We start from the raw sequence: 26,703 nt of genomic DNA, 5'->3' as shown, positions 1-26,703 counted from the left end.
GAAATTGAATTAACAATACACTTGACAAAGATGGTGTGGGGTTTAGTGAGCTGTTAGCACACTAAACCACTTCTCCCTGTCTCTGCCTGCTCCCTAAACTGTGCATATTAGGCAAGAGGGCAGACCTCTGCCTCACGTAAACAGAGTAGGTAAATTATTTTACTTCTAGGGGCACGTAACAGGTACTGGGGAGTACTTAATTTATTAATAGCTAACAGGTCACTGAGTATGTCATTTGGGTTTTCTTGTAACAGTCAATCATAGAGCTCCTTTCTCCCATTCAGGAAAGGAAGATTTTGTCTCTTCCATTAGACCAGTCTCTTAGGATGCCTTTGGCATTGTGTATTTGCTCCTGTTATTCAGATGTGTGGAGGCTAAGGAGATTTCTAACATGTGTCTGTTTTATAATGTTTCCTTGGCCAGCTTTACCGTCTGTTTTTTTCTTACAGAAACACATTGAGCTAAGTGTTGCTGCTGTCTTTATTCCTGGTCACTGAATACTCAGCAGGTCTTGCTAGTTGGGATTTTCTACCGTTGTTCTTAGGTGAAACTTTCATACAGAAAAGAGTAAAGTCTTGTTCGCATACACTATAGCTGGAGCAAATTAAATTAGGATGCTTTGGGGAGGGATTTTTGAAAACATCTTATGAAAGACGACAGCAGTTTTACCACTGATTGCAGGAGGGATAAAATTTCATGCAGCTGCTTTTGAAAATGTTATCCATGGAAGAGGAAGGGGCTGATCTCTTAATTTTAAGGAGCACATCCTCAAAGAAGTGCCTACAATTCACAAGTGATGCCGAGAGGAACTGCATGAAACTGAAATGAAGCATTAGGGCAGAGCATCAGCTTTGGTTGTCTAGGTTCCTTTAAACTGTTGTATCTCCTACCCTACAGTAAAAAAAAAAAACACAAAACAACACGAAAAACCCACAAACACACAGACCCCCAACAAACCAAAAAACCTTTCTTAAGCTATTGAAATGATTTACTGTGGAATATCCTCCTTAAATACCTTCCTGTCTACCACTGTACCTAACCTGCTATTTCTCATAATCGGACTGAGCAACCACTTCCCACACACAGTCACCAGTGTGGCTTCTTGTCAAGTGAATGTCAAGCTCTCTTCGGTCCTCTTCTGTCTCTTAAAACTCTGCTGGGTCAAGGAGGTTCTTCCCTTTGTTACATATTTGTGCTGTTGGGTTTTGTTTTTAGTTGCTGATTGATTGGACCATTTGAAACTTCAGAATGAAAGGGTTGCACTGCAACTGGAAATAAGGAAACGCATTGTTGTGGAGGTCAAATAAGATATGGTCTTCCGGGTTTGAAAATCACTTGCAAGGTCTTTCTTAGCACTTTTGGGACATGATCCTTCTTTTCTTAATGGACTGTGCTAGCCTGTTTTTTCCTGTAAGACTTTTTCAACTTCTCTGATTGTTCAGTTCTTGCCAATATAAATATCATACTGCAAATGCCTCATTTAGGTCAGGCAGTATCTGTATTTCCCAATATGCATAAAATTTTATGATCTTTATGCAATTCCAGGTCTCCCAGTTAATCTTCTGCTCAGCTGAATCACTAATGTATATTCTTAGAAGCTCCGGCATCTTTTCTGTTAGTACATTTTTTCTGACTCCACAATTTTCTTGCTTTCAAGACAGTTGATACTAGCTGACCAGACTCAAGACTTGATGAAATGGTCTCTCATGGTAAAGCTTACAGTCATGCTGCCTAATTATCTCTGCTTTAGGGTAAAAATAGCATTGTGGTTTAACCCCAGCCAGCAACTAAGCCCCACACAGCTGCTGGCTCACTGCACCCCTCTTCCCCGCTCCCCGCAGTGGGACGAGGGAGAGAATCAGAAGGGTGAAAGTTAAGACAGCTCATTGGTTGAGATAAGAACAATTTAATAATTGAAATAAAATAAAACTAAAAAATAGAAGAAGTTGTAATGAAAAGGAAAATAACAAAAGGAGAGAGAAATAAAACCCAAGAGAAACAAGTGATGCAAATGCAAAACAATTGCTCACCACTAACTGACTGATGCCCAGCCAGTTCCTGAGTAGTGGCCCCAGCAGCTTTCCCCTTTGTTTATATGCTGAACATGACACCATACGGTATGGGATGTCCCTTTGGTCAGTTGGGGCCAGCTGTCCCGACTGTGCCCCCTCCCAGCCCCTTGTGCCCCCCCAGCCTGCTCGCTGGTGGGATGGGGTGAGAAGCGGAAAAGTTCTTGACTCTGTGTAAGCCCTGCTCTGCAACAACTAAAACACCAGTGTCTTATCAACAATATTTTCTCCTAAATCCAAAACACAGCACTATACTAGGAAGAAAATTAACTGTATTTCAGCCGAAACCAGGAAAAGTATCATCATGGTCACTCTAGATACAGAAATGTAACTATGTGAATGTGTTTTATGGTTTTGTTCTTCCATACTCCTTTCATACGAAGCAGATACATTTTTTATTAATTAATCAAATTAGTTGACTCCATGATGTATGCTAGCTTTGCTGTTTCATGACTGCATCTAAAATGAATTAGATTGCTCTGTCTATGGCTATTGGGAAAGTTGATGCAGCAAGTGTTTTGATTGACAGTGTATGCAATTCAATGCTGAATTTACATGCCTTGTGTCAAGAAGGATTTGCATACTTTGTTTTCTCTCTAACAAAGGGATCCATCACTGCCTTGATTTTAACAGTCATTCCCGATGTTTAATATATGGCTGAATGACAACCCAAATACATAATATCTGTACTAAGAACCTGCCTTAAGTTTATCTTTTTAATAGGATAACCCTTAAAGTGTTCATTAAATTTTAAATGTAACAATTTGTGTGAATTTCTGAATGTTTGATTTCTGGACTGTCAGTTTTACTGTATGGTTTTAAAGGCATCTATATAGTAATGTATTTTAAAAGAGGACATAACAGTCCTATAAAAAGACGGCTTATTTTCAAAGGAGTAAGTTAATATAGATTATAGAGTTTCTTCAACATTTTTTTGTATTACACAGTTTTGTCATAACATTTACTGTAGCAGTCATTTACTCTACTATGACTGTACTTCAAATCAGAGATGTTTCATTGGAAAGACTGAGGTGGTGGCAGGCCCATATTCACAGTGTTTATTGCTTTTAAAACCAAAGCCTAGGGATTTCTGTATTCTTGGTCTCTAGATCTGAAAAGTGAGTATTATTAGTTTGATTCTCTGATTAGGAAAAGTACAGCTATAGCAGTGTCCTGCTTTCAGTCTCCAGCCTGACACTCTGCCCGTTCTGTTGAGAATGGAAGCCCAGAGATCCAAGTCCTTAAAATACTCTTGAGGGATAAGGAGAGGTGGGAGTTGTTGACTGTGCTGCAGAGCTTCCAGGTAGTGGTGTGTGAGGTGTGAACAATTCACAGCTCAGTATTTCCTTGATTCTCATCAACTGCCAGTAAATTTTGTAAAGTTGCCACACACTTAAAAAAAGCAGATGTAGGAGAGAGTGTGTGTTAGCACTACAGCCCTGCAATGGCAAAAAGGAAAAAACAGACAGTATTTATGCACGTAAAGCCAGCTTAAGAGCTCTGCTAACATTTTGGACCTCTGTTTGCTAAGCTATTTTTGAATGTTTAGCTGAGGAGCATTTTAATCAAAAAAGTATTAAAGAAAAACAAATATAAAAGCTAGTCTGGCTAAATATCCATAAATATGCATACCTAAAGACATTTTGAAGAATGTTGGTCTTTGTTTATACCATGGGACTTGTTCACAAATGTAAAACAGACTTCTCTTTTTAAAGCATAAAACATTACCTCAGGGAGGACAAGCACTATCGCATGCGGGACACTAATGGTGTAACTAAGCATGAACTGCCATGCTCCTGTTTACCCTGTGCAGTCAATACATGTGCCAGCATGGCTGCATCGACATTGTAAGACAACACTTCTGAATAGTGAGCAAGTTTCTAAAATACTTGTAAACAGTGCTACAAAGTCCATCAACATTTTTTTGGAAAGTTGGCTGACTTTCTGTCTTCCCATTAGTAAGTCTGTAAAACAAATTGCATTGATCTTAGCACTTACATTTGTGACGTTTCTTTGTCTCCTTATTGGTGGTTGTATGTGTACAGTCTCAGTATGTAGTCTTTTCTCATACATAAAGGCTTCATCTTCCCATAAGGGAGCAGATTTGTAAAATGAAGAATCAATTACACATCACTACTGTATGTTTGGATTCATTACACTTAACAAGGGTTAAGACACTGTGCTCAGACAGGCAATGTGTTTTTTCTGCTGTTGTAAATCAGTCCTCTGCACAGTTTCTGTTTTGCTGCCTTTTCCACAGCTCAGTCACAGGAAAGTGGCGCTGGGGTTTGAGGTTTCAGTGGCAGAGCAGAGCACTGGCATGTTTTACTTTTCTTCTTTTTCTCATTTCTGCTGGCTGGCAAAGTTGGTTTGGGGGAGTAAAATAAACTGGATCGCTCACTCAAGAGACAGGGAAGAAACCCCATGAAGCTGTTCGAGAGTTGATCTTTTTGTTTATTTCAGTGGTATCTACCAGCTGCTTCCCAGAAGTGCTAACAACTTTGTCCTTGCATTTCTGGGTAATTTTTGTTCCCTTCTATTTTCACTAAAGCAACAGTATAAGACAGCTGGAAAATCCTGACTGCATTGCAATGTTTTACAAACATCCTGATACTGAAAGATATGAATTAAATTAAAAGATGACTGTTCAGTGGGAATATCCGTGCCTTGCAGCAACATTCAGCTTCGTGATTTTATCAGTGAAAGTGAGCAGGGACAGAAGCAAGGCTGATGATAAAATTTCTATAGGTAAGCAAGAGGTCATTTCTTTCTGGACATAACATTCACAAACCCACCTTAAGGCAGGCTACCTTTCCGTATTCAGCACCACAAATAGAGTTAATTTAGACAGCAGCACCTGCTAGAAGGCTGCTTAGTCTTGCCGGGAAATAGAAAAATCAATCCTTTTGCCAGCCTACCGGGCGGTTATCAGCCTGCGCTCCCCGTGGTGGCTGCCCCTCCCTGCCTGATGTTCCAGATGTGCCCGAGGTGCACGATCGCCACCTAGTGGCTACTTGTAAGTAAGGAAAAGGAGCCTGGCACTGGCTGGCATCTGAGGCATTTTACGGATGATCGTAGTAGTATTTTAAGCTTTTAGTAACAGCGCATGCTTTTTTACTTGCCTGAATAATTCCTGATTAAGAAGAAAAAATTACAAACCCAAAATTTTGTCCTTCTTTTTTTACATAAAGTGGCTCTCCTGTAGATTTTCTTTCTCAGCAGCTTCACAGCAGCCATAAGAAAACTGAGAGAACCCTAACGTGGTAAGCCAAGGGTAGTCAATAAACACAGATTACGCATGCAGAAAATGCTGGAGTTAACGGCATACCTAAGTTTAGTTTTCCTTTTTTGTTTTTCGCTTGGAGTAGCTACAAATCACATAGCACAAACTTACTCATAAAGGACAATACTTTGACCCTGTTCATTCACTTCCTCAAATACTATGGGATTTTGAATCAAGAAGCAAGAATGTAACGGTTAGGAGGAAAGCGTTCTGTTTCCAGACTTAGTGAATTTTCCGTGTGACCTTTATCTCTGCTCCTTTAATTCTGCAGTTATAAAATTACAGCATTATTCAGTGCACTCCCTTTTCCATGATGTCCATTCACAGAATGAGCTGATTATAGCAAGAGCTGATGTCACAGGGCATGGTGGTGTCACAGAAGCCAGAAACAAGCAGGAAATCCTGTATGTTTGCGAAATATGCATAAATATAAAATACACTAGCATCCCTGCATAATGATACTATTGTTCTTCTGTCAGCTGAGATTTTTTCTTAAATAAATGCTTTCCATATTCCTTAGGTATTTAAAAGATAGGGTTTGGGCATGATAGCTTTCTTCACTCCCCTGTGGAAAATCATCACCTATGTGTTCTGCCTCTTACAATTATTTTTAACCTGGTACTCTATTCATCTGTAGAAAAGACAGGTGTCCTTGCTCCCTGACTAGGTGTGGAAATGAGTAGAATTTTCTTTTGTTATAATAAGTTAGGTGTTAAAAGCAGCTACTTCCTCCATGCCCTGTCAGACTAATCCTCCTATCTGGTGAAACATGTATTGAAGAAGACATAACCCCCCTGCATTTCAGTGCTGCATGCCCATATACCTAAACATGCATTATTATTGGGGATACACTTTGTCTCTGTTATCTTTTCTTCTATGTGGTATGAAGCAAGTGAAAATATTACATAAGTTAAGCAAGATTCAGTCTCTTCTCCCGTACTTCACTCAGTCTTTCATTTTCTGGGCTTTTTTTTTCTTTTGTTTTTGATAATGACCATGTAGTTGTAAAACATTTCCAAAGGTAACAGTGCCTAAAAGCAGTCTTTTGAGACTCATGCAGATTATGATATTGATTTATTTAGTTTTAATCTGTGTATTGAGAAGTGTTTTCCTTCCTTGTTTTGGTTAACCATCAGCATGGTTAAAGGAGTTGTTTTATGGTAACATCAAAATGTGGAATTCATTAAATAAGTTCAAATGAAAGCACTGAAACAAAAAAATTTCAAAGTATATGCCTTTATTTTACTTCTGTTGTCATCAGAACATTCCTCCTGAATGACTTTAAGCTTTTTTTCCACCAAGGTATAGCCATCTACTGAAACAAATAGGAAAATTAATATAAATATTGTCTAGATATTTTTATTTACTAACATTTAACAATATTCTAGATGCAGATGTTGAAATTCTACTTCCAAATTCAGCACATTACACGTGCCAGCTTGCCTAAACTGATGAGTAATGTCATTATAGTCATGTGTTTAACCCTCTTCATGGTTCAAAGCTTTTTCATGACTGCAGTGGCTCACTGATGCCTGTAGAGAGATTGCATGAATATTGATGTTCAGGACGCTAACAAGATATTACTACACTCTGAAGTATCTGTGGCCTGTTGTGTATCTGAATAGCCACGTTGTGCAAGTTTTCAAGCTCTTGTTCCCCCTGCCACCCATATTGCTACTTTTCTTACACACACTACGGGAGGTCCTATGCTCTCATATGCCCTAATCAGGGGGCTCTTAGCACCATGTGGTCCAGACTTAAGCCTTCTGACTTAGTAGAAGACAACAGTGTCAGTGATAGACAGAACACCAACATCTGTGGAAAAGGAGAATTTTTCCATTTTATCTAAAGGGCATAAGTTTGGTTTCATACATGACAGCATTGCCATGTGTGGTTTTTTGTGCTGTATCCCACCATCACTTAAAATTTCATCATTTCCCTCCCTCTCTGTAGCTTTGAACATCGTGAAAAAAACAGAGCATGCTGCAGCAAAAGTCTTTTTAATAGTTTACACATTGGCTTTAGGAAGATGTCATCAGATATTAAAGACATGCTCAGAAAAATAGAATTGGTTGTTGATTGTCTATAAATGCAACCCTTAGAAGAGCAAAAATATGCAATAAGGCAGATGTTAACTAAAAATTACTCTTCTTTTTGAAAGCAAAATATTTCATGGTGTTGGAACCCTTTCTGTCATGCCTTTATTCTGTATCCAGTTGAAACAGTATTTACAGAGGTAGTTAACAGCATGGTTCCTGGCATCAGTATTGAAAGCTTTATTACTTCTAGTCACATACGTTAAGTAAGAATGTATATTCTTAGTGGTGATTGCTTTCTAATAGCCTTAAGAACACCTGTACCAATTATACGCAAGACATATTTTTACTTTAGTGTCACAGACGAACACATATTGTTTTAGTTGCGTTAATTGTGTGTTTTTGTCCATTCACAGTATTGCTGTGAATGGCAGATGGCCCAGTGTATGTGTTATAAATACTTTGCATGTTTTACTAATCTTCACTGTGACTTTCGCATTGGTAATGCGTAATGACACTTCCCTAGCCAGCAACTTTTAATAGATTCCTTTTTTTTCCTTAATCTCTGGCTGCCCTCAACAGCACTGTTTTGTTCAATCATTTAATCAGCAACAGTATAATATTAGATAGTTGAACATTACTTTATGAATTTTTTGAAATGCAAAATACTCATGAAGTAATCACTGATGTATATTTTAGTATTGACAAAGACCACTGTCTTCTCTGAAGAAATAGAAAGGGGGTTGCTATCATCTGTGCTTGAATATTTTATCTTTTCTTTTATTTTTATTTTTGCCCCTTGGTCCTGAGAACCATGTACACTAAATAGGAAGGAATCCAATAACCAGAAAAATTAAGGGAAAGGATTAACATTTTTGCCTCGCCACCATAACCATGTTAACTATTCAACACCCACATATCAAAGGAACGAGATTATACAGAAAAAAATTAATTCATCCCCGTCTCCTCTTACCAGTGAACATTTATCCACAAAAGGGACTCACTAAGGCAAAACCACTTCCAGGTTCATCCTGCCTGTGTTAGCAGATGAAAGGATGTAAATGCTGCAAATTCAGTGGGGAATAGCAGTGCAGAGCTCCTTACAGGCTGGTGTGATTTTTGGGAAACTCCTGGACTTGGGAATTTCTGACTAGAACCACTCCTGTCTCTGTGAACAGGATCAGATGATTGGCTGGCTCATGCCTACTACCTGTACGTTGCTAGCAGCTGCTATGGTTTTGCTAGGGGCAGTACTCCTCATGCTCCCTCTTTTTATCCAGGATGTTTCATGAAACGAAGCAGTAGTGGAGCAGAGCTATCAGGTGGCTGTAGGACAATTCCATGATTTCACAGCAGTTTGTGAGATTTTACGGTTTAATTTCACAGTTTGTGTTCCTTCTTGGAACAAAAAAACCTGCTTCTAACAAGAATGCCGTACGAGCCCTAACCACGGTCTATATTTTGAAGCTTTCATTGGAGAGATCAGGAGGAAGGGGGAGCTGACTGAAGCATGCGATCACTCAGACATTAGGATGACTTTGGATCTTATGTTTAAAATGAGTGACTTAATAGCTTTTATTCAAAAGTGGATTTTGAATAAAACATAAACCCCTCATAACTTGTCTTTGATCTTCTCCCCCGCTCCCCTGAGTGATATGGGAAATTCAACTAAAAATGCTTTTAACTTTTTTAAGGCAGGACACGTAAGTTAATGCAGCCACCCTGACTACCTGCCTGAATTTTAAAATTGTTTGGTAGCTTGTTGTAGATGCTTAACAAGTAGCTTAAGTAGCTTGTTGTAGTGCTTGGTAGTGTTGGACACCTTCTGTGTGTACTGCTGCTCACTCAGTGTTGCTGATATCAATGGTGATTTTTTTTTTTTTTTTTTACTTACTGAATGTTGGTCCTGATAGTTTTAATTAAAACTGCCTTTTCTCGTGGATGCTGCAGAAGTCACATAATGGGACAAATTTTGCTTTTGGAGACATTTACACACTTCCAGTGAACCCATCTAAATGATTACGCACATGTGTCTAGGAAGAGAAGGGAGTCAGTCTGGTCTGATACAAAACCAATTCACATTCAGTTGCAAAAGGAAGAAACATGGAAATGCACCTGAAAAACATCTGTTTCAAGGAGGAGACATGATACCCTTTAGAAAAAAGGAAAATAAGATAGAGAAAAGATGATTGTTTGTTGATATTGAAAACTTTCAGGGAGTCTTAATGCCAAACATTTTCATTTTTCCTCTGACAGGCACAAGCATATTTACTGTTTACGAAGCTGCTTCTCAGGAAGGCTGGGTGTTCCTTATGTACCGAGCAATCGACAGTTTTCCCCGATGGCGTTCATATTTCTATTTCATCACATTAATTTTCTTTCTGGCCTGGCTTGTTAAGGTACTGAAAAACATCACTTTTTAAACCTGTCTGACATGTAAATCATATTAGAATGAATTTTCTTCTCTTTTCTGCTTGCTGAGCTTTCCGTCAGCCATTCTTTCTTGTTCTTTTTTCAGAATGTTTTCATCGCAGTCATCATTGAAACATTTGCAGAAATTAGAGTGCAGTTCCAGCAGATGTGGGGGTCCAGGAGCAGTACTACTTCAACTGCCACCACCCAGGTGAAGCACCTGAGATGCTGAGATTCTCTGGGGACTTGATTTGGTTTAGTTTATGAATGAATAATAAGCCCCAGATTCCTATTAATTATTATTTTATCTGATCTATTTGACTTTGCATGTTACTGCATATATTTTAAAGTTGATAAATGACTTGTCAGATAAAATTAAATTCTAGGTTGTATTATCCAACTAGGCTTTCTTAAAAAAGAATAATAGAGAAGACTAATATGGTTCTTTATGTTGCTGGGTATGTTATCTCTATGTTCTTATTTTCTTTTAATGAAGTAGGATAACGCTTTTTTATCCTGTCATTGGTGGGTTTGGAATTAGGGTTGCTATTGAACATCACTTTCTGTGCTAAGGAAGAAGAGCTGAAATTGCAAGCTGTAGCTGGAAGAGAGGCCAGAGGGTAGCTGAAGTGTTTGGGGAAGCTGGTCCTGGAACTGGGAAACACATATTGAGACCAATGAGGAATGAAGTGCTGAGGCAATGAAAGAGCCACACTAGCAGTTGAGGTAGCCACAGAAAGTGAGACCCTGAATATGAGATAATGGGTAGGAAGAAACCATGATAGGAAGGGTGCTACGTTTGGGCTGCCTGGTGTGGAAGACCCAGTATGAAAACCAAGGGCTAATGGGTTGAGATTTAAATTCTCCCACTCATTATTGTAACAATAATATTATATATCCTGAATGTACAAAAGGCCAGGCTTGTTCTGTCTAGTGCAGTTTGCCATATATAAGAGGAACCACTACCAACTGCCTGCAAAAAGCCCTTAGAAAGACAGGTATAAAACACATACCCCTGAGGAAAAATTTTCTAACTTCTGTAGCTAAAGTGTATTTATTTTCTTAAGCCAGAGGATTTAAGTGTTTCAAAATTATTTATTAAATATTTTCTAATATTCCTTTGGTTATTCCTGTAATCCATATGTAAATCTAGTCTTTTTCTGCCTGCTGCTACATTTTTCACCTCAAATAGACTTTGTGGCAGTAATTTTTATTCTATATATATCTTTGTCAAAGCAGACTTGGTCTTACCAATTTAAAATCTAGCAAAAGAAAGGGCTTTTCCACAGGACACATGCTTAGGCTGAAGGACTTAATGTTCATTTCATCTCCGATGGGAGAAATTCCTGAGCCATATAGGCTTAACCAACATACTCTGAACTAGAAGCTGGAACTGCAGAAATTCAAAAAGCAGCCAACGTTAAGGAATTTCAAGGAAAAAGAAATTCCCAAAATAATGTCATCATGCTGAAGAATATGACATGTCGAATGTAAATTGCATCATGCAAAATAAAAATACTGTGTTAGCTGCAAAGCAAATGGTTGCTTTGTTCCTTGAGCCACTGGCATAATGGGACATAAAGGGAGTCCAGCTTACCGAACTATAAAAGTGGTTTATTTTTTACTTTGAGAAGGGTGGAAAATTTATTGCAGGCACCAGGCAAAAGTTAAAAGCATTGCTGGTTTTGTGCATGAAATAACTTTGAGAAAAACCAACAATATCCTTCTTCATTTGTCCACTTCTTAAATCATTGAACTGTTCCCAAAACTTAGTCCTATACAAAAGAAAAGGAGTGTCCAAGAGTTAAAGTCAAGGGAGGGGTCTCTGGAGAAGGATGAAAGGAGGTTCTTGTAAAACACCTTAGCACTGCACATTAAAGCACAGTACAAAGAGAAGTAACTCAGTGCTAATCTGAGTTGGCAACTCTTCCTGCTGCAGGGATGCTACGTAACAACTCAGCAGCATTATAACCATGTTTGTGTGACACTGTCCCCAGTCTAATGAGCACTTCTCTCAGGATGGCTTTTAAGCTTTTGCCTTGCTGCTGTGGCTGTGTTCTCAAGGTAATTTGGTTGGGTGTTGGGTGTCATGGAAGAAGTGGGAGTGGGGTGGGAACTTCGCCACACTTGATTTCGTAGTATGTGCAGACTCTCAGGTGGCAATTCAAAATGCTAGAGCCATTCATTTTCTTCCAAGGACATTTTCAACGACAGTGTTAATCACTCCCAGACATGGTTTCTCACTGTTCCTTATGTCCAGCAGTCTGCATCTGTTTATGTCCTTATTTCTGAGGGGAAAAAAAAAAAAGACAGAATACCTACACCTGCACTTCCAGAGGTTAGTGGTGAAATGCAAATACCACTGTGGGCAAGAGGTCCATTGACAACATTAGAGCCCAGATATCATTCAGCTGTTTGCAGGAATTATAAGCTCTGGGTAATGGTACAGAAGGCCTGTACAGCTATTCTTGATACATATTAGTGCAACAAAACCAAAGTCTGATCCTTGGTGTAAAATAATCTTGCCAGACAAAAAAATGAGGTAGTCTGTTATTTACAAATGCACCATGAAACTTATTTTTTTGGTCACAATGTATGTGTGTTTCCTCAGGATAAGCTTACCTTAGTAAGGAATTTATTCTGATCAGGTACCACTGTCTAATGATACCGATCAGAGATTAATTGAATTGGTTTCTACATTAGGACTAACAGAGACATACTGTGTTTGATTTTATCTGAGTAAAATTCAGAATCTATTAATGTTGGGAAAAGCGCATGTTGCTTTTTTTCTGTAGCAGTAAGAACCATTTCCCTCTTATTTTAAACTAGCTATCATCAAAATGTATGCAGGTCCTTAAGGGAAATGTATTAGATTTCACTTGTATTTATTGGCACGTAAAACATTTCTGACAACAATTTTCCCTTTCAAGATGTTTCATGAAGATGCTGCTGGAGGTTGGCAGCTTGTGGCTGTTGATGTGAATAAACCCCAGGGCAGAGCTCCTGCATGTCTACAGGTATGACATTGCTTTTTGAAAATCAGTGTGTGTAACCAGCACCATTCAAATGTTGGTATAAGGAGACTGTGGTGAAAAATAGCTACAATAGTTTTAGTCATAAATTTATTTAAATCCATCGCTTTCTGCAGTGTAGGCTTGTTCTTGAAAAATCACAGATCAACAAAAAAAAGATACACCACACCCAAAGGGAGGACATTAAAAAAATGCATTCATTGTAAAGGCTCTATTTTCTGTGTCTATGAGAGAAAGTTTTTAGATTTTTTAAAATATAAACCAATGTAAGTAATTATATTTCATCTCTCAGACTTTACATATGCACTTATTCCATTGCTAGGTTATTCACAACAGAAATGCTTATACATTAACTGCAGAATACAATAACATATGCCAAGTAGCATGACTAATCATAATAAACACAAAAGCACTTACTTTCTGTTGTTCCATCTTGAAAATAGGCTCACAGGAGGGGGAAGAACCATATAGGTAGTAAGCCATACAGTGTTTGAAACTTCCAGATTTAATATTCTCACTTGGATATAGGTGAGTTTGTAAAACTCTGTCCTCATTGTTTAAATAAATCCAGACTAAGATAAGTAATATTTTTATAAATCCCTTTTTATTACAGCACATTGTACAGCAGCTCAAATTTTTAATTGCAAGTTAAATGATGTCGCTTCTGGATGACATAAACTTGCTTCAGAGTAGAAAGCCAGATCTGCTATTGCAATCTGATAGCATGATGTTTGCTGGCACTTTTGGTTATGTTTGGTTTAATGCATAAACTAAAATACGCGTGCTTGTTGGCAGCGTGTACATTGCTGAACACTAAGCTGGCAAGCATCTTTCATACCCTCCACAAGCTGTTCATTCTCAAATATCTCTGCTTTGTCAAACCACTGCCATATATTTAAGTATAGCATATATCTTAACTGATAATTCCTCTTCCCAAATTTAATTATTGATTTTGACAGCAATAGGAACATCATTGGTGGTGTTCTTAAGTAGCAGTCTCAGATATGTGGATAAAATGTAGCTGAACTCACAGTGAAAACTCCTCCAGATGAAAATTAAGATAGCATCTAACTTACCTGGTCTTCCTTTGTCCATGGTGTTGCATTCTTGCCCATTTTAGGAATCACATGAACACACTGAATTATGTTCCAGAGAACATAAACCTCATGCATCAGTGGGTGCTGCCACTTTTTATAATTGCAACGCAACTAGCAGTTTTATTCTCTTTTTTCATCCCTTTATGCAAAATATGTAAGTTTTCCAGTAATCTGCGATCTTGCTGAATGCCAGACCAAGGAAGGCAATCCAAAGGAAAACAACGCATTAAAATACTATATTTTATTAGGATAGTGCCCAAAATAGGCTTCATTCTTATTTAATATAGACTAAAATACAGACCAAAGAAAGCAGAATCTCAAAGCCTGGATAAATACACACACCTTTATTAATTTCCCCATGCATTGTTGTTTCACTTCTAATAATCCAAAATAAAAAGAAAATAGACTTCCTAAAAAATTCATGTGTTTAAAGCCTTTGCAGTATATTAAAGGCATTCTTTGTGCATTATGTCCCTAGTGAGAGATGTGGTGGTTATTTTCTAAGGGTTTGGGTGGGTTTTGTTCCTTAAGGAGAACACGGTGTGTAAATCTGAATCTAAGAAAGGGTTAATCATATTGGAGAATATATATCCTGCCTTTAGGACACATTCAATTAATATGCATTCTTCTAACCTTTATTAGCTAAGTATATTCATTCAATATCCTGTGAAGGATGGAGTTCTTAGAAAAAGATAGGGAAGACTCTCTTATTGCCCCGTATCATTTCAATTAAATTTTGCATTAAGTCTGAGCTCTGTAAATATTACTGCTCCAAATATGAAGGGAACATTATTAAAAATTCTGTTTCAACAGTTACCTGGGTCTGTGCTTTGGTGACACTCCACTTACTGAGTGTATTGAGTTATTTAGAATTTACCTCCTCAACAAATGATACCGTGCATTGGGAAAGAAAAATCTTAGCAGCTAAGGGAATGGAGAGGCACTCTGGAGATCTGGGTTCAATTTATTGGCCAAGCACAAATTTTCTGTAGACCTTGAGAAAACTACTTCATAGGTATCTTACCTTTAGTCCACCTTCCTCATGATGGAAAAGCTTATCCCTCCCATATTGGGCTACTGTGGTGTTTAAACCTACTGACTACTTGAGAGGCACTCCAATAAGATGGGCTTGTGCTATCTAAGTTGACAGATAAGATACATCCAGCTCTATGAAGCGGGGAATGATGGAGGAAAGAAGAATTTACGTGTGGTGTGGAACATAAAAACCTCTCTAATACGGGTGTTGGAAGACACGTCACATGTACTAGCTGGATCTGTTGGTTTTTACTAGCTTGGCCTTTTTGCAACCATGCTTACTCCCACAGACCAGGTCAAGGGCTCCAGCCTGGCAGGCCCTGCTAGCCTACGTAGAATATTGCAATGGCAGGTGGAGCAATGCAGGTCTGGTGTTATTCCTGAACAAACACGAATTCAGGCAGAGATACTGCATAGGCTCTCTGCAGAGCTTTTCTAACTGGCTTTGTCTCACACAAAGGTGGTGGTGTTGGCACCAAACTGCTCAGTTAGGTGAAATGAATGAGCAGGCTAACTACATCTTTATGCTTCTGGCACAGCTGATCTGCAAAGAGGGGATTGCAAAGGAGTTTTAGAATCTTGTCTAGTGAGTAGTGTGCCTTGGTATGTCTAAACTGCTGGGCAGGTGAGCGCCACTCTGCTTGCCAGGGTACCCCCTCCTGGGAGCTCACCTGCTGTTCCACTGGGCACATGGCAGACAGGCGGAACAGAGCCAGTATGTGCATACAGATCTCAGATCTGCAAGGGGTTCTTGTATACAGCAGCACAGTAGTTAAAAGTAAGACTAAGCCATGACAGACGAACAAGAAAGATGAGCATTAATCTGGTGTTTTTGAAGACCTTTAACTCAGACACCTAACTAAAGTTTTCTTGAGTTTTTCAGGAGTGGCTGAAGTGGCAACACGAAAACTTAGTATCAGTATGCTTTCTGGTTTTGACTTGCAAATCTATCCTAATGTGGGGCAAAGAGGCTTTTATTTTGGTATAATGGTTTTGTATTTATTGCATTTTTCTTTTGAGTATTCCCAAAGGTCCTTTGTGGTCTTTTGTTACTTACTCTCACTGTTCCCTATGACTGGCAATGATTTTAAATATTGATTTTCTTTTGTCACTGAAAAATAATCTTTGTGTTTTCCATTTTAACATGAGCCATTTGGCATGAATGCATGCTGAGGCTCCCATATTGCCACATTATTTTGCTGTTGTTGATATTACTTTAATACACTGTAGTGTGTTAGAACTTCCTGCCTACCGTGATTTACTCCTACGAGCACAGTAGGCAGCACTCAGTTCACAAATAAAGAAAAACTAAGCACCAGGTTCCAGAAAAAAATCCTTTAGAAAACGCCTTGAGCATGTATTTAGCCCTTTAATTCCATGTTAAAGGCACATTGTGTTCCTTGTTATTCCTTTCCTGTTAATTTTAGAGGTTGTTGATGTTTTCATCCTTCCTTCTTTCTCTTCCTGTCCGCAAAGACTTGTAAGATGCACATACTCATTTAAAGCTGAACTAGAAAGTTTCAACTCATGTGTCTTCCATGAAACTGTGGTTGGTGTTACTAACACCAAGTAATAACATCTTCAGTCTTCTCAATACATGGTTTGGTAATGAGCAGAGAAAGGTGGAACTGTGGTTCCTGTGGGAAGCAATGAGCCAGCCAGACAGCAATTCCCTGTCATGCTAATATTTTGGGTTCACATGTCCAGCAAAAATGAAATGCAAAGCTGGAGATGGAATGACATTTAGAAGCAGCTTGGGAACACTGTGTGTGATGTGAAAGCGTGAATGGAAGCAGTCACTTACAAACTGTATGTGCACTTGTACTCTGACAGTAAAATTTTCAACAGATTATATGCTTTTAATCATATGTGCTCCACCTAGGGAAGAAATAGAAGGCCACAAAGCTATGATCTGAGCAAGCGACAGTATTATGATTACAGCGCTCTTGAACATGTGATTAATATCAGAAATTGAATTATATCTTTTTGCCTCAGAAAGATAGTCCTTCAAGCTATGTATTATTGTCCAAATGGTACAGATTTCCATACAATTACAGAATTTTAGAGAACCTTGAAGGAGAGACAAAAAGGTGAAAAATAATATAAAAAGAAAATATATGGAGGGTGGAGGAAACCTGGCCAGAGAAGCAGGAATTGAGTGTTTTAGGAGTTTCATAATGGATATATTGAATGAGAGAGAGGGAAATGAGACAAAATAGTACTCAGAGATTTTCTCTGCAGGAAAAACAGAAGAGAGTGAAGTGAGTTTTCTCCTCTTCTCTTCCATGGGAAGTAATTATCGGTGAACCAGAAAACCATGGTAGTCTATATTTATATACTAATTTGGCCTTTAGTGTAACTTTGGAATCAAGCAGAAGGTATGCCTGCTCAGTCCTGTTCTCTTCTTACCTACAGTGGCTTTCATTAAATTAAATACATATATAATGCATTACTTCCAATTAATTGAAATGCTCTTACAGTGAAAGAAAAATCTTCTCTTTCAGCTGGCTAAAATGAATTTATTTTAATGAGTTTATTATTTGAGTATATGATATGAGTTTATTCAGAAGCAGATTAAACTGATTCCAAATCCTAAACTTCTGAGGCTGTCATTAAAAAAAAACCAAACCAAAACTTCTTTTTCTATGCCCTGTTCTCATTTAAAAAGCCTAGAAATTGCATCAGTTAACAGAAGCTTGGATAGTTCAGTGATGTACTTTGCACTGAAACAGTAATGAAAAACAACCATATTAGTTTTATTGAGGAGACTCAGGGGCAGGGTATGCAAAGCATCATGTAAAACTAAGGTGTTAGTTTTGGTGAGGTAAAAACAGTGAAAAAAAAATCAGTGGAATGGAAGACTCTGCAGAGAAACTAAACATGTTGGTGACAGAGGAACATGTACAATGAAGTCCAGCCCGATCCAACCTTTCTATCCTCAGTTATATATGGGAAGATCGTAGATTGTGAAAAGAAAGAAAACAAACCAGACTACCAATGTTTTCCACTTGTGTATAGGGTATGGGAAGAAATGATGAAAATATGTTGAATGGAGTAAAGGGGTAGAAACTCCAACATCTGGCTAACTCCCAGGGTCTGATTGGGGATTCACAAAATGAACTGCCATTAAATGTGTGCGCAGTTTCATCTTTGTGCTATTTCAGATGAGGAAGGTAAAGCTGTTACTATCCTCTCTTGTCTGCTCACCCCCTTTTTTTCAGGGTCTTTATCCACAGTAACAGTGGCAACTGAAGAGGCAGTGAGTTTACTCCTGGGACACCTCAGTTCCCTGTCTCATCTGGTAATGCAAACTGGCATTCATTTCAGTTTATGTTATTAAAAGAAGTTATGAATTCAGACAGCTGAAATTATTACAGTTCATTTAACTGAAGGAAGGAGAGGACACAGCAACTATAATGTAAATTAAGTGGTGAGAACTGCTATGTTTTTCTGTTATAAATTTGACCATATAAATTTTTTGCATACTTAAATTCACCATTTTTTACTGAAAGGGACGTGAAAAACAGTAAACCTCAAGATACATATATTGGGGTACTCAAAAACTAGTAGACAGTACATTTAACATGTCTTCAAAATTGCCCAGTACCAGAAATAGGCATATATAGATCATCCTTCTCTGAGCTTCTGGATACCCATTTATGCCCTCATTCTCTATCTTGGACTCCAGCAATCATTCACATAGGGACTTTCAGAAGTGGATGTTAAATTTAGGCCATTGATGGATTTATCACCTATCAATTTGTCTAGCATTTTTTTGAACCCATTTATTGTTTTAGCCTCCAGAACATCTTGTAGGAACAAGTTATATAAAGTAACAATGTAGCATTTTAATTGATTACAATTTCAGAATTAATTTTCTGATTTTCTTGAGTTTACTCAGAAATAACAGAACACAGTGTAAAGATTCGTGGTTGTAATTTTGAGATGGATACTCGTTTTCAATAAAACAAAGAATTTGAAACAACAGAACATGACAATCAGGATCACAAGCTGTTGTAACATGCAATCAGTAACAAGCGGAGGGCAGACATGAGTGTCTAAGGACTATAAACACCAAGCATGGGGGGTGATTGGTTTATGTTTGTGCTTGTGTATACAAATAGAATTAGCAGTGATGACGAAACTTCAGAAAGGGAAATAGACTTTGAATATCAGGAAGGACTGTTAAAAAAAGACATTAGTTTATTTGGTGGCAAGGCTGTCATTTGTAAGCCAACTTTCAAATATCCCATAGGTAACATTCTAGCATTAACAAATAGTGATTAACGTAATGATTATAAGATTCCTATTGCAATTTTGTCTATGCTTCTATTTCTCTGCTATTGTATACACGCATCTAAAAGAAAAGTAATTTCAAGGGGTACAGAACTACATGGGTATTTCCAGCCTGCAAGGCATACAACCTCCCTCCCTCCCTCCTTTCTTCCCTGCCTGCCTGCTTTTCCTTTGTAGCCATTATACCAAAGCATATATGTTAATGAGTTAGAGACATAGTTCTTTTATGTTTTCAGTTGCATCTCCATTTACTTGCTGAACTGTCTGTTCTTGTTCATTACAATCAAAGTAAATTACTAGCTACAATTCGTAGCAATCTAACCAAGGAAACTAAATAAAAAAGAAAACATGTTATTGATTTCATTGTTTTGCATTTGAACAAATAGATTTCATTTTCCTGCAGACTTAAAGTATCAGAATCCCATTGCAAAGACAAAATAGATAGGTGTTAAAACTATGATTAGGCTTATAAAAGGGTAGTGGTGTTCCTTGGCAGTATTCTGTATTAGAGGAGGTCCTGCTGCAGCATAAAAAATGATCACATCAGGCCCTTGGCAACTTCTTGGGAGATTTAGGCTCAAGTATTTTTAATTTCTCTGAGGTTTTCAAATATCTTTCTATGTCAGAGCTACATGGAAGCCTTGGCTGACATAGTCAGTGAAGATGTCTGAACTTCCTCGTATTTATGTACAAGCTGACACAGAACCTTTTGTGTAACCCCTAATTTTCAAATGAGGTCCCAGAAAAACTTTCTGCTCCACAAGTAATAAATTTTACGTAATGATTTTTTATTCACCTTGACTTTGTTTTGCACAGGCCTGTACAGTTGTATTGGGTCTGGATGAGATGGAGTTAATTTTCCCCACAGCATCCCTCACAGTGCCGTGCTTGTATTGGGAGCTAGAAAGGTGGGGGTAACACATACCAGTGTTTTGGTACTGCTGAGCAGTGCCAGCACGGCACCAAGGCTGGCTCTCCAACCCTCTACTACCACCGCCACCAGTAGGCTGGGGGTGGGCAAGATCTTGGGAGGGTACATAGCCAGGGCAGCTGATACAGAGATGTTCCATACTGTATGATCTCTGTTCAGGTATAAAAGATAAGAGAAAGGAGGAGGGGGGCTGTCTTCCAGAGCAACCACTACGCATACCAAGGCCCTGCTTCCCAGGAAATGGACAAACATTGCCTGTTGATGGGAAGCAGAGAATAACATCTTTTGTTTTCCTTCATTTCTGCACACGTGACTTTTGCTATTGCTTCATTAAACTGCCTTTATCTTGACCCACAAGTTTTTTCCATCTTATTTTCTTCTGCCCCGTTCTACTGAGGAGGGGATTAATAGAGTGGCTTGGTGGGCACCTGGTGTCCAGCCAAGGTCAACCCACCACAGCAGTTCACCCATGAAGTAGTAACATTCAGTTCTTACAACATCACGGACAAATTAATAAGCTAAGAATCTCCTGCAATAAAAATATTCAAGTTGTTATAATGTTTTTTAAAGACTGATTTGCCATGCCTTTTGTTTTGTTTTGATTTTTACCTCAGCCCTTTTGTTGTGAACTGAACAGGCAGAGTGGACCATTTTTCTGTCCTTCTTTTCAGCAGTGGACTTCAGTACAGCTTGTAGTCATAATATGTGCTTAGACATTTTGGGGCACACGGCCGTCAGTGGATTGTAGAAACTATTCAGTAATGCCACTAAAATTGATCTGAGTTTCCTTTAGAAAATTTTATTTCTGGGGTTAAATATGTCCAGTGTTTCAAATCCCATCAAGCTGAAAACAGGTACTTAAATTGTCATGTAGCTTTTTTGTGTTTAGCACAATTACAGCAATCAAAGTGTTGCAAGCAGCAGCAGCAGCAGCATGACTTCCTTTAGAGCTGTTTATTTGGATGACAAATCTGAAACAAGTGGAAGACTGCAGAGTCTTAGAATAAAACTAGCAGGGATTTTTTTTTTCCTTTTGCTTCATGTTGAGTTGTTTTCCCCCGATAATTTCCATATTTCTAGTATTTCACACAGAAAGTTCTCTTTTCACTGGGACTGAAAAGAACATTGTGTACTCTGTAGATTATTAGATTGTTCTTTTTGATGTTCTTTTTAGGTTTTTGAAATGTACATTCACACACACACACACCCCTTGCAATATCTTTTTGTTACTGTGGGGTGTCTAATCCTTTGGTTTCCTCAGTTGTCAGTGGAGAGAGTGATTCCCATCATAAACCTGAAGATAATTCATATGTTGGGGATGCTGAATCACCTCTTGCATTGTCTGTATTTCTTCATTGTCATGGGGAGGCAACATAAATTGTGTGGCCTTCTCAGCACCTCAGTGAAGTGTCTAAGAGTGGGATGAGTCTGAGCCAATACACATTTAAACAGAGTTCTTACTAAATCCTGAAACTTCCAAGTAGTTATTTCATATTCAGATTAAAAATTTTACTTTCAATTATTCATTAATATATCTCACTCAGAAAAAAATTATGAGTAAAAGTCTTTGCCTTTTTTTATCATATTCTTGGTATTCTGAACACTGACTCTAAGTCTTTTGAGAATCAGTGGGGTCCTGATTAACCTCACATGTCTTTAAGTCCTTAGCAGATACCAGTGGTAGGATCTTAGTGGCACAGAGGCAGTGGAAAGAGATGTGCACTGCCATAGGGCAGCTGAGGATCTGAATCTGTTGGTGCCCGTTGCTCTACAGACTCCATCAGAGTTCGGGGTGTTTACTTTCCTGTTTCAGTTGTGCCGGTGCTTTTGGGGTGGATCTCTAAAGCCAAGTCAGTACTTCCTCTTTTGCCAATAGGACATAATAATCTGGATTATGTGTTTCTGATGTGCAGATTTAAAGATAAATTACATCCATCTTTAGAAAGCATGCCTACTGAATTTTTGTAAGTATTTTGTGTTAAATCATACTGAAATCAGTAGAAGGTACCTAGACCTTTGAGAATCATGCTTTTATATAAGTGATTTCATTGACATAAATGCATTTGTTATACAGTGAAGTATTTGCAGTCATGTAAAAGTCTGTATCCTTTATACTTTGTGAATTCTTAAAGTTCCATGCAGAGAGAAGTGTTTTCAGCTGATGTATGTATTTTAACAAGTTGAAGACTGCAGTGCAATACAGTAAATTCAGGTCTCCAAGCTGATTCTGTCACAATTTTGCTTCCCCTTGCCCGGATTCCCTTTCTTTCCTACCCTTACCTCAGACCTTTGAAAAGAGGGTCTTTGGAACCTGACAGGAGTGAAGAGGAAAGCAATGTGGCATATGGAGGAGGGAGACTGGCTTTCTTCCTGTTTAATGTATGTGAACTGATAACACGTTTGCAGCCCTTCTTTGGCGTAAGTGTACTTTGGTTTCTAGCCTGAGATTTAGTTTGGTATTCAGGGTGAGTATTTTGCAGTTTGAGGTCTTTTGGATTTTTCTGTCTTTTATTTTAATTCTTCAGTACACAAAAAAAAAAAACAAACATTTTGTGTTCTTCTGTGAGAGCTTTCAGACAACATACAAAACTGAACTGTCACAATAAGAGTGCATTCTCTTTTATAGATTCTCGTTATCTTTATTTTTCTAGCTAAAGAGGACATCTGACATGAACTGCAGCCTTCCATACTTCCTTCTCCAGAACACATTGATCACGCCCACTTTACACAGTGCTTGGCCATTTGTCTCTTCTGAGCCCCTGTGGCATCCCTGTGTCCTTCAGACACAATTATTTCTCTGTGCGTTTTTCAGTTCTGAGTATCCAAAATAATGCAAGGGTTGTGTTGCACCTCACCAGGATGATAGTTTTATGATCTGATGCTGTGAGATCATGTGTTGTGTGCTCTCAGGTTTGATACCAGGGCAAGTGAGGTTGTTCAAGGGTGCAGAGTTTTTTGATGTTAGGGATTGTACAGAACAGGGGGAGCTGTGCTTGGGTGTTGTTTTGAGGAGAGCTAACTGAATAGGTCCAAACCAGAGCTGTGCAGCCAGCTAGCAATTGAGCAGACTGGATATGGTGATCGGGTTTTGTAGTTGCAAGTGAAAGTACCAGGTGTTACCCAAGAATGAGTTTTTCTCAGGTGAAGAGTTTTTAACAAATTCTTTTGTAACATGGGGGCCAAAAGGATACAGGACAGTACTTGGACCCAGACAACAAACATGTTTGTTGTTAATGCTAAGTATTTTAAAGGAGTGACTAGAGAAGACAGAAAATAGGATAGGGTAGAGCAGGGTGCACATTATATGGTACAAGCGAGTATGACTAAGACTAGTGGGATAAATTTAAGAAAGAGAATTTATGGCCGACAGCAAATGTTGTAGATTCTGTCTTTGTGGAGCCAGAATACCTCCTGTACTGCTATTTTTCCTGTTAAAGGAAACAGTGTTCTGTGCACTGCTACGTATAAAGTAGACTTTAGCTGTACATACCCACAGTATAAGTGTTTTGCTAAGATCAGCTGTTTGGTTGGTATTGTTCCATCATACCCTCATAGTAGTCATTCTAAGCACATGCAAAGATAAGCTTGTTTGAAAGGCAAAATTTTGGTAACCATAAATTCTGAAAACCAACCCGTTTATCTCATGTTTGTATGTTAAATCTTTTTAAGCCCTCTATATTAACTCTTTGTTAGCATATTTGTACATTATCTCTTTTAAGCCCTTTATATTAACTGTTTCAGACATATTAACTCTACAGACATATAAGAGCAGCCTCACGTTCACAAGTCCTGGTCCTCATGGGGGGCTTCAACCTGACATCTGTTGGGAGGGACAAGACATCAGAGCATAAGCAACCAAGGAGGTTCCTGGAACGCGTTGATGATAACTTCCTTCTCCAAGTAACAGGGGAGCCAACAAGGAGAGGTACCATGATGGACCTTGTTCTCACCAATAAGGAGGGGCTGGTGGGGAATGTGAAGCTCAAGGGCAGCCTTGGTTGCAGTGACCATGAAATGGTGATTTCAAGTTCCTTAGGGCAGCGAGGAGGGTGCACAGCCAGCTTGCTACCCTGGCCTTCAGGAGAGCAGACTTTGGCCTCTTCACAGATTTGCCTGGTAGAGTACCATGGGATAAAGCCCTGAAGGGAAGAGGAGCCCGAGAAAGCTGTTTAATATCCAAGGATCACCTCCTCCAAGCTCAACAGCAATGCATCCCAACAAAGAGGAAGTCGGGCAGAAGCACCAGGAGGCCTGCATGGATAAACAAGGAGTTCCTGGACAAACTCAAATGCAAAAAGGAAGTCTACAGGAGGTGGAAGCAAGGACAAGTAGCCTGGGAGGAATACGGAGAAGTTGTTCGAGCAGCCAGGTAGCAGGTTAGGAAAGCTAAAGCCCTGACAGAATTAAATCAGGCCAGGGACATCCAGGGCAACAGGAAAAGCTTCTATAGGTACATTGGTGATAAAAGGAAGACTAGGGAAGGTGTGTTTTCTCTCTGGAAGAAAATGGAAGACCTTGTTACCTAGGATATGGAGAAGGCTGAGGTATTCAGTGGCTTTTTTTACCTCAGTCTTCACCTTTACCAGCAAGTGCTCCAGCCAGCCACACTGCCAAAGTCACAGAAGGCAAAGGCAGGGACTGGGGGAACAAAGAACTGCTGACTGGAGAAGATCGGGTTTGAGATCATCTAAGGAACCTGAAGATTGATAAGTCCATGGGACCTGATGAGGACCTGCGGGTTCTGAGGGAACTGGTGGATGAAGTTGCTAAGCAACTATCCATCATATTTGAGAAGTCGTGGCATTCCAGTGAAATTCCCATTGAGTTGAAAAGGGGAAACATAACGCCCATTTTCAAAAAGGGGAAAAAAGGAAGACCCACGCAGCTACAGGACAGTCAGTCTCTCCTGTGTGCCCAGCAAGATCATGGAGCAGATCTTCCTGGAAACTATGCTAGGGCACATGGAAACTAAGGAGGTGATTGGTGACAGACAACGTGGCTTCACTAAGGGCAAGTTCTGCCTGACAAAACTGGTGACCTTCTAGGATGGGCTTACAGCACTGGTGGATAAGGGCAGAATAACTGACATCATCTACCTGGACTTGTGTAAAGCATTTGACATGTCCCACATGACATCCTTGTCTCTAAATTGGAGAAACATGGGTTTGACAGGTGGACCATTCTATGGATAAGGAATTGGCTGGGTGGTCACACTCAAAAGAGTTGCAGTCAATGGCTCAATGTCCAAGTGGAGACCAGTGACGAGCGGCATTCCTCAGGGGTCAGTATTGGGAACAGTACTCTTTAACATCTTTGTTGGTGACATGGACAGTAAGATTGGGTGCACCCTCAGCAAGGCTGCCGATGACACCAAGCTGTGTGATACAGTCAATATCCTGGAGGGAAGTGACACCATCCAGAGGGACCTTGACAGGCTTGAGAGGTGCAAACCTCTTTGCCCATGCAAACCTCATGAAGTTTAACAAGGACAAGCGCAAGGTCCTGCACGTGGGTGGGAGCAATCCCAAGCACAAACACAGGCTGGACAGAGAATGGATTGAGAGAAGCCTTGACGAGAAAGCCCTGGAAGTGCTGGTTGAGGAGAAGCTCAGGATGGCCCAGGAATGTGCACTTGCAGCCCAGAAAGCCAAGCGTGCCCTGGGCTGCATCAGAAGCAGTGTGGCCAGCAGGTCAAGGAAGGTGATTCTCCCCCTCTGCTCCTGTGAGACCCCACCTGGAGCACTGCGTTTAGCTCTGGGGCCCCCAACAGAAGAGTGACGTGGACCTGTTGGAGTGAGTCCAGAGGAGGCCCATGAAGATGATCAGGGGGCTGGAGCACATCTCCTATGAAGACAGGCTGAGAGAGCTGGGGTTGTTCAGCCTGGAGAAGAGAAGGCTCCAGAGAGACCTTATAGCACCTTCCAGTACCTAAAGGGGCCTACCAAAAAGCTGGGGAGGGACTTTTCAGAAGGACATGTAGTGGTAGGACAAGGGGTAATGGCTTTAAACTGAAAGAGGGTGGGTTTAGATTAGATACTAGAAAGAAATTCTTTATTGTGAGGGTGGTGAGGCACTGGAACAGTTTGCCCAGAGAAGCTGTGGATGCCCCATCCCTGGAAGTGTTCAAGGCCAGGTGGGATGGGGCTTTGAGCACCCTGGTCTGGTCGAAGGTGTCCCTGCCCATGGCAGGGTGTTGGAACTAGGTGATGTACAAGGTCCCTTCCAACCCCAAACCATTCTATGAAGTAAAGTTCCCATTTTTCTGTACATCACACAGTTCCTTTAAAGTGATTTTGTTGAATACAATTTTGAAATTCCAGTAGCACTGAATTCAAAGTATTTAAAAAAAAATAGAGAAAAATGTGCTTTGGTAATAGTAAGGCATAACTGTAAAAGCACAACCACCTAGAACTCAATACACAACTACATCTCTGAAAGTCATGATGGGACATGTCAAATAACACACTGGTAATGCACGTTTTCACCCTAAAGGCAGATGCCTTTAAAATGAG

At 39.4% G+C, this 26,703-nt stretch overlaps 1 protein-coding gene across 4 annotated transcripts in view; it reads left to right on the top strand.

Annotated features, from left to right (window-relative positions):
- NALCN (sodium leak channel, non-selective) overlaps positions 1 to 26,703 on the top strand; it is a 250,055-nt gene that overhangs the window by 79,597 nt on the left and 143,755 nt on the right. For all 4 annotated transcript variants that reach the window (XM_080375646.1, XM_080375645.1, XM_080375647.1 and 1 more), the window contains 3 exons: positions 9,645 to 9,787; positions 9,907 to 10,011; positions 12,731 to 12,817. In XM_080375646.1, the coding sequence (XP_080231772.1) occupies positions 9,645 to 9,787; positions 9,907 to 10,011; positions 12,731 to 12,817 (335 nt within the window). The remainder of the gene's footprint in view (positions 1 to 9,644; positions 9,788 to 9,906; positions 10,012 to 12,730; positions 12,818 to 26,703) is intronic.

The sequence above is a fragment of the Falco punctatus genome (assembly GCF_963210335.1).
Source record: "Falco punctatus genome assembly, chromosome: 2".
Lineage (NCBI taxonomy): Eukaryota > Metazoa > Chordata > Aves > Falconiformes > Falconidae > Falco > Falco punctatus.
Note: the sequence above shows the minus strand (reverse complement) of the source record. Positions and strands in the feature narration are given on the sequence as shown.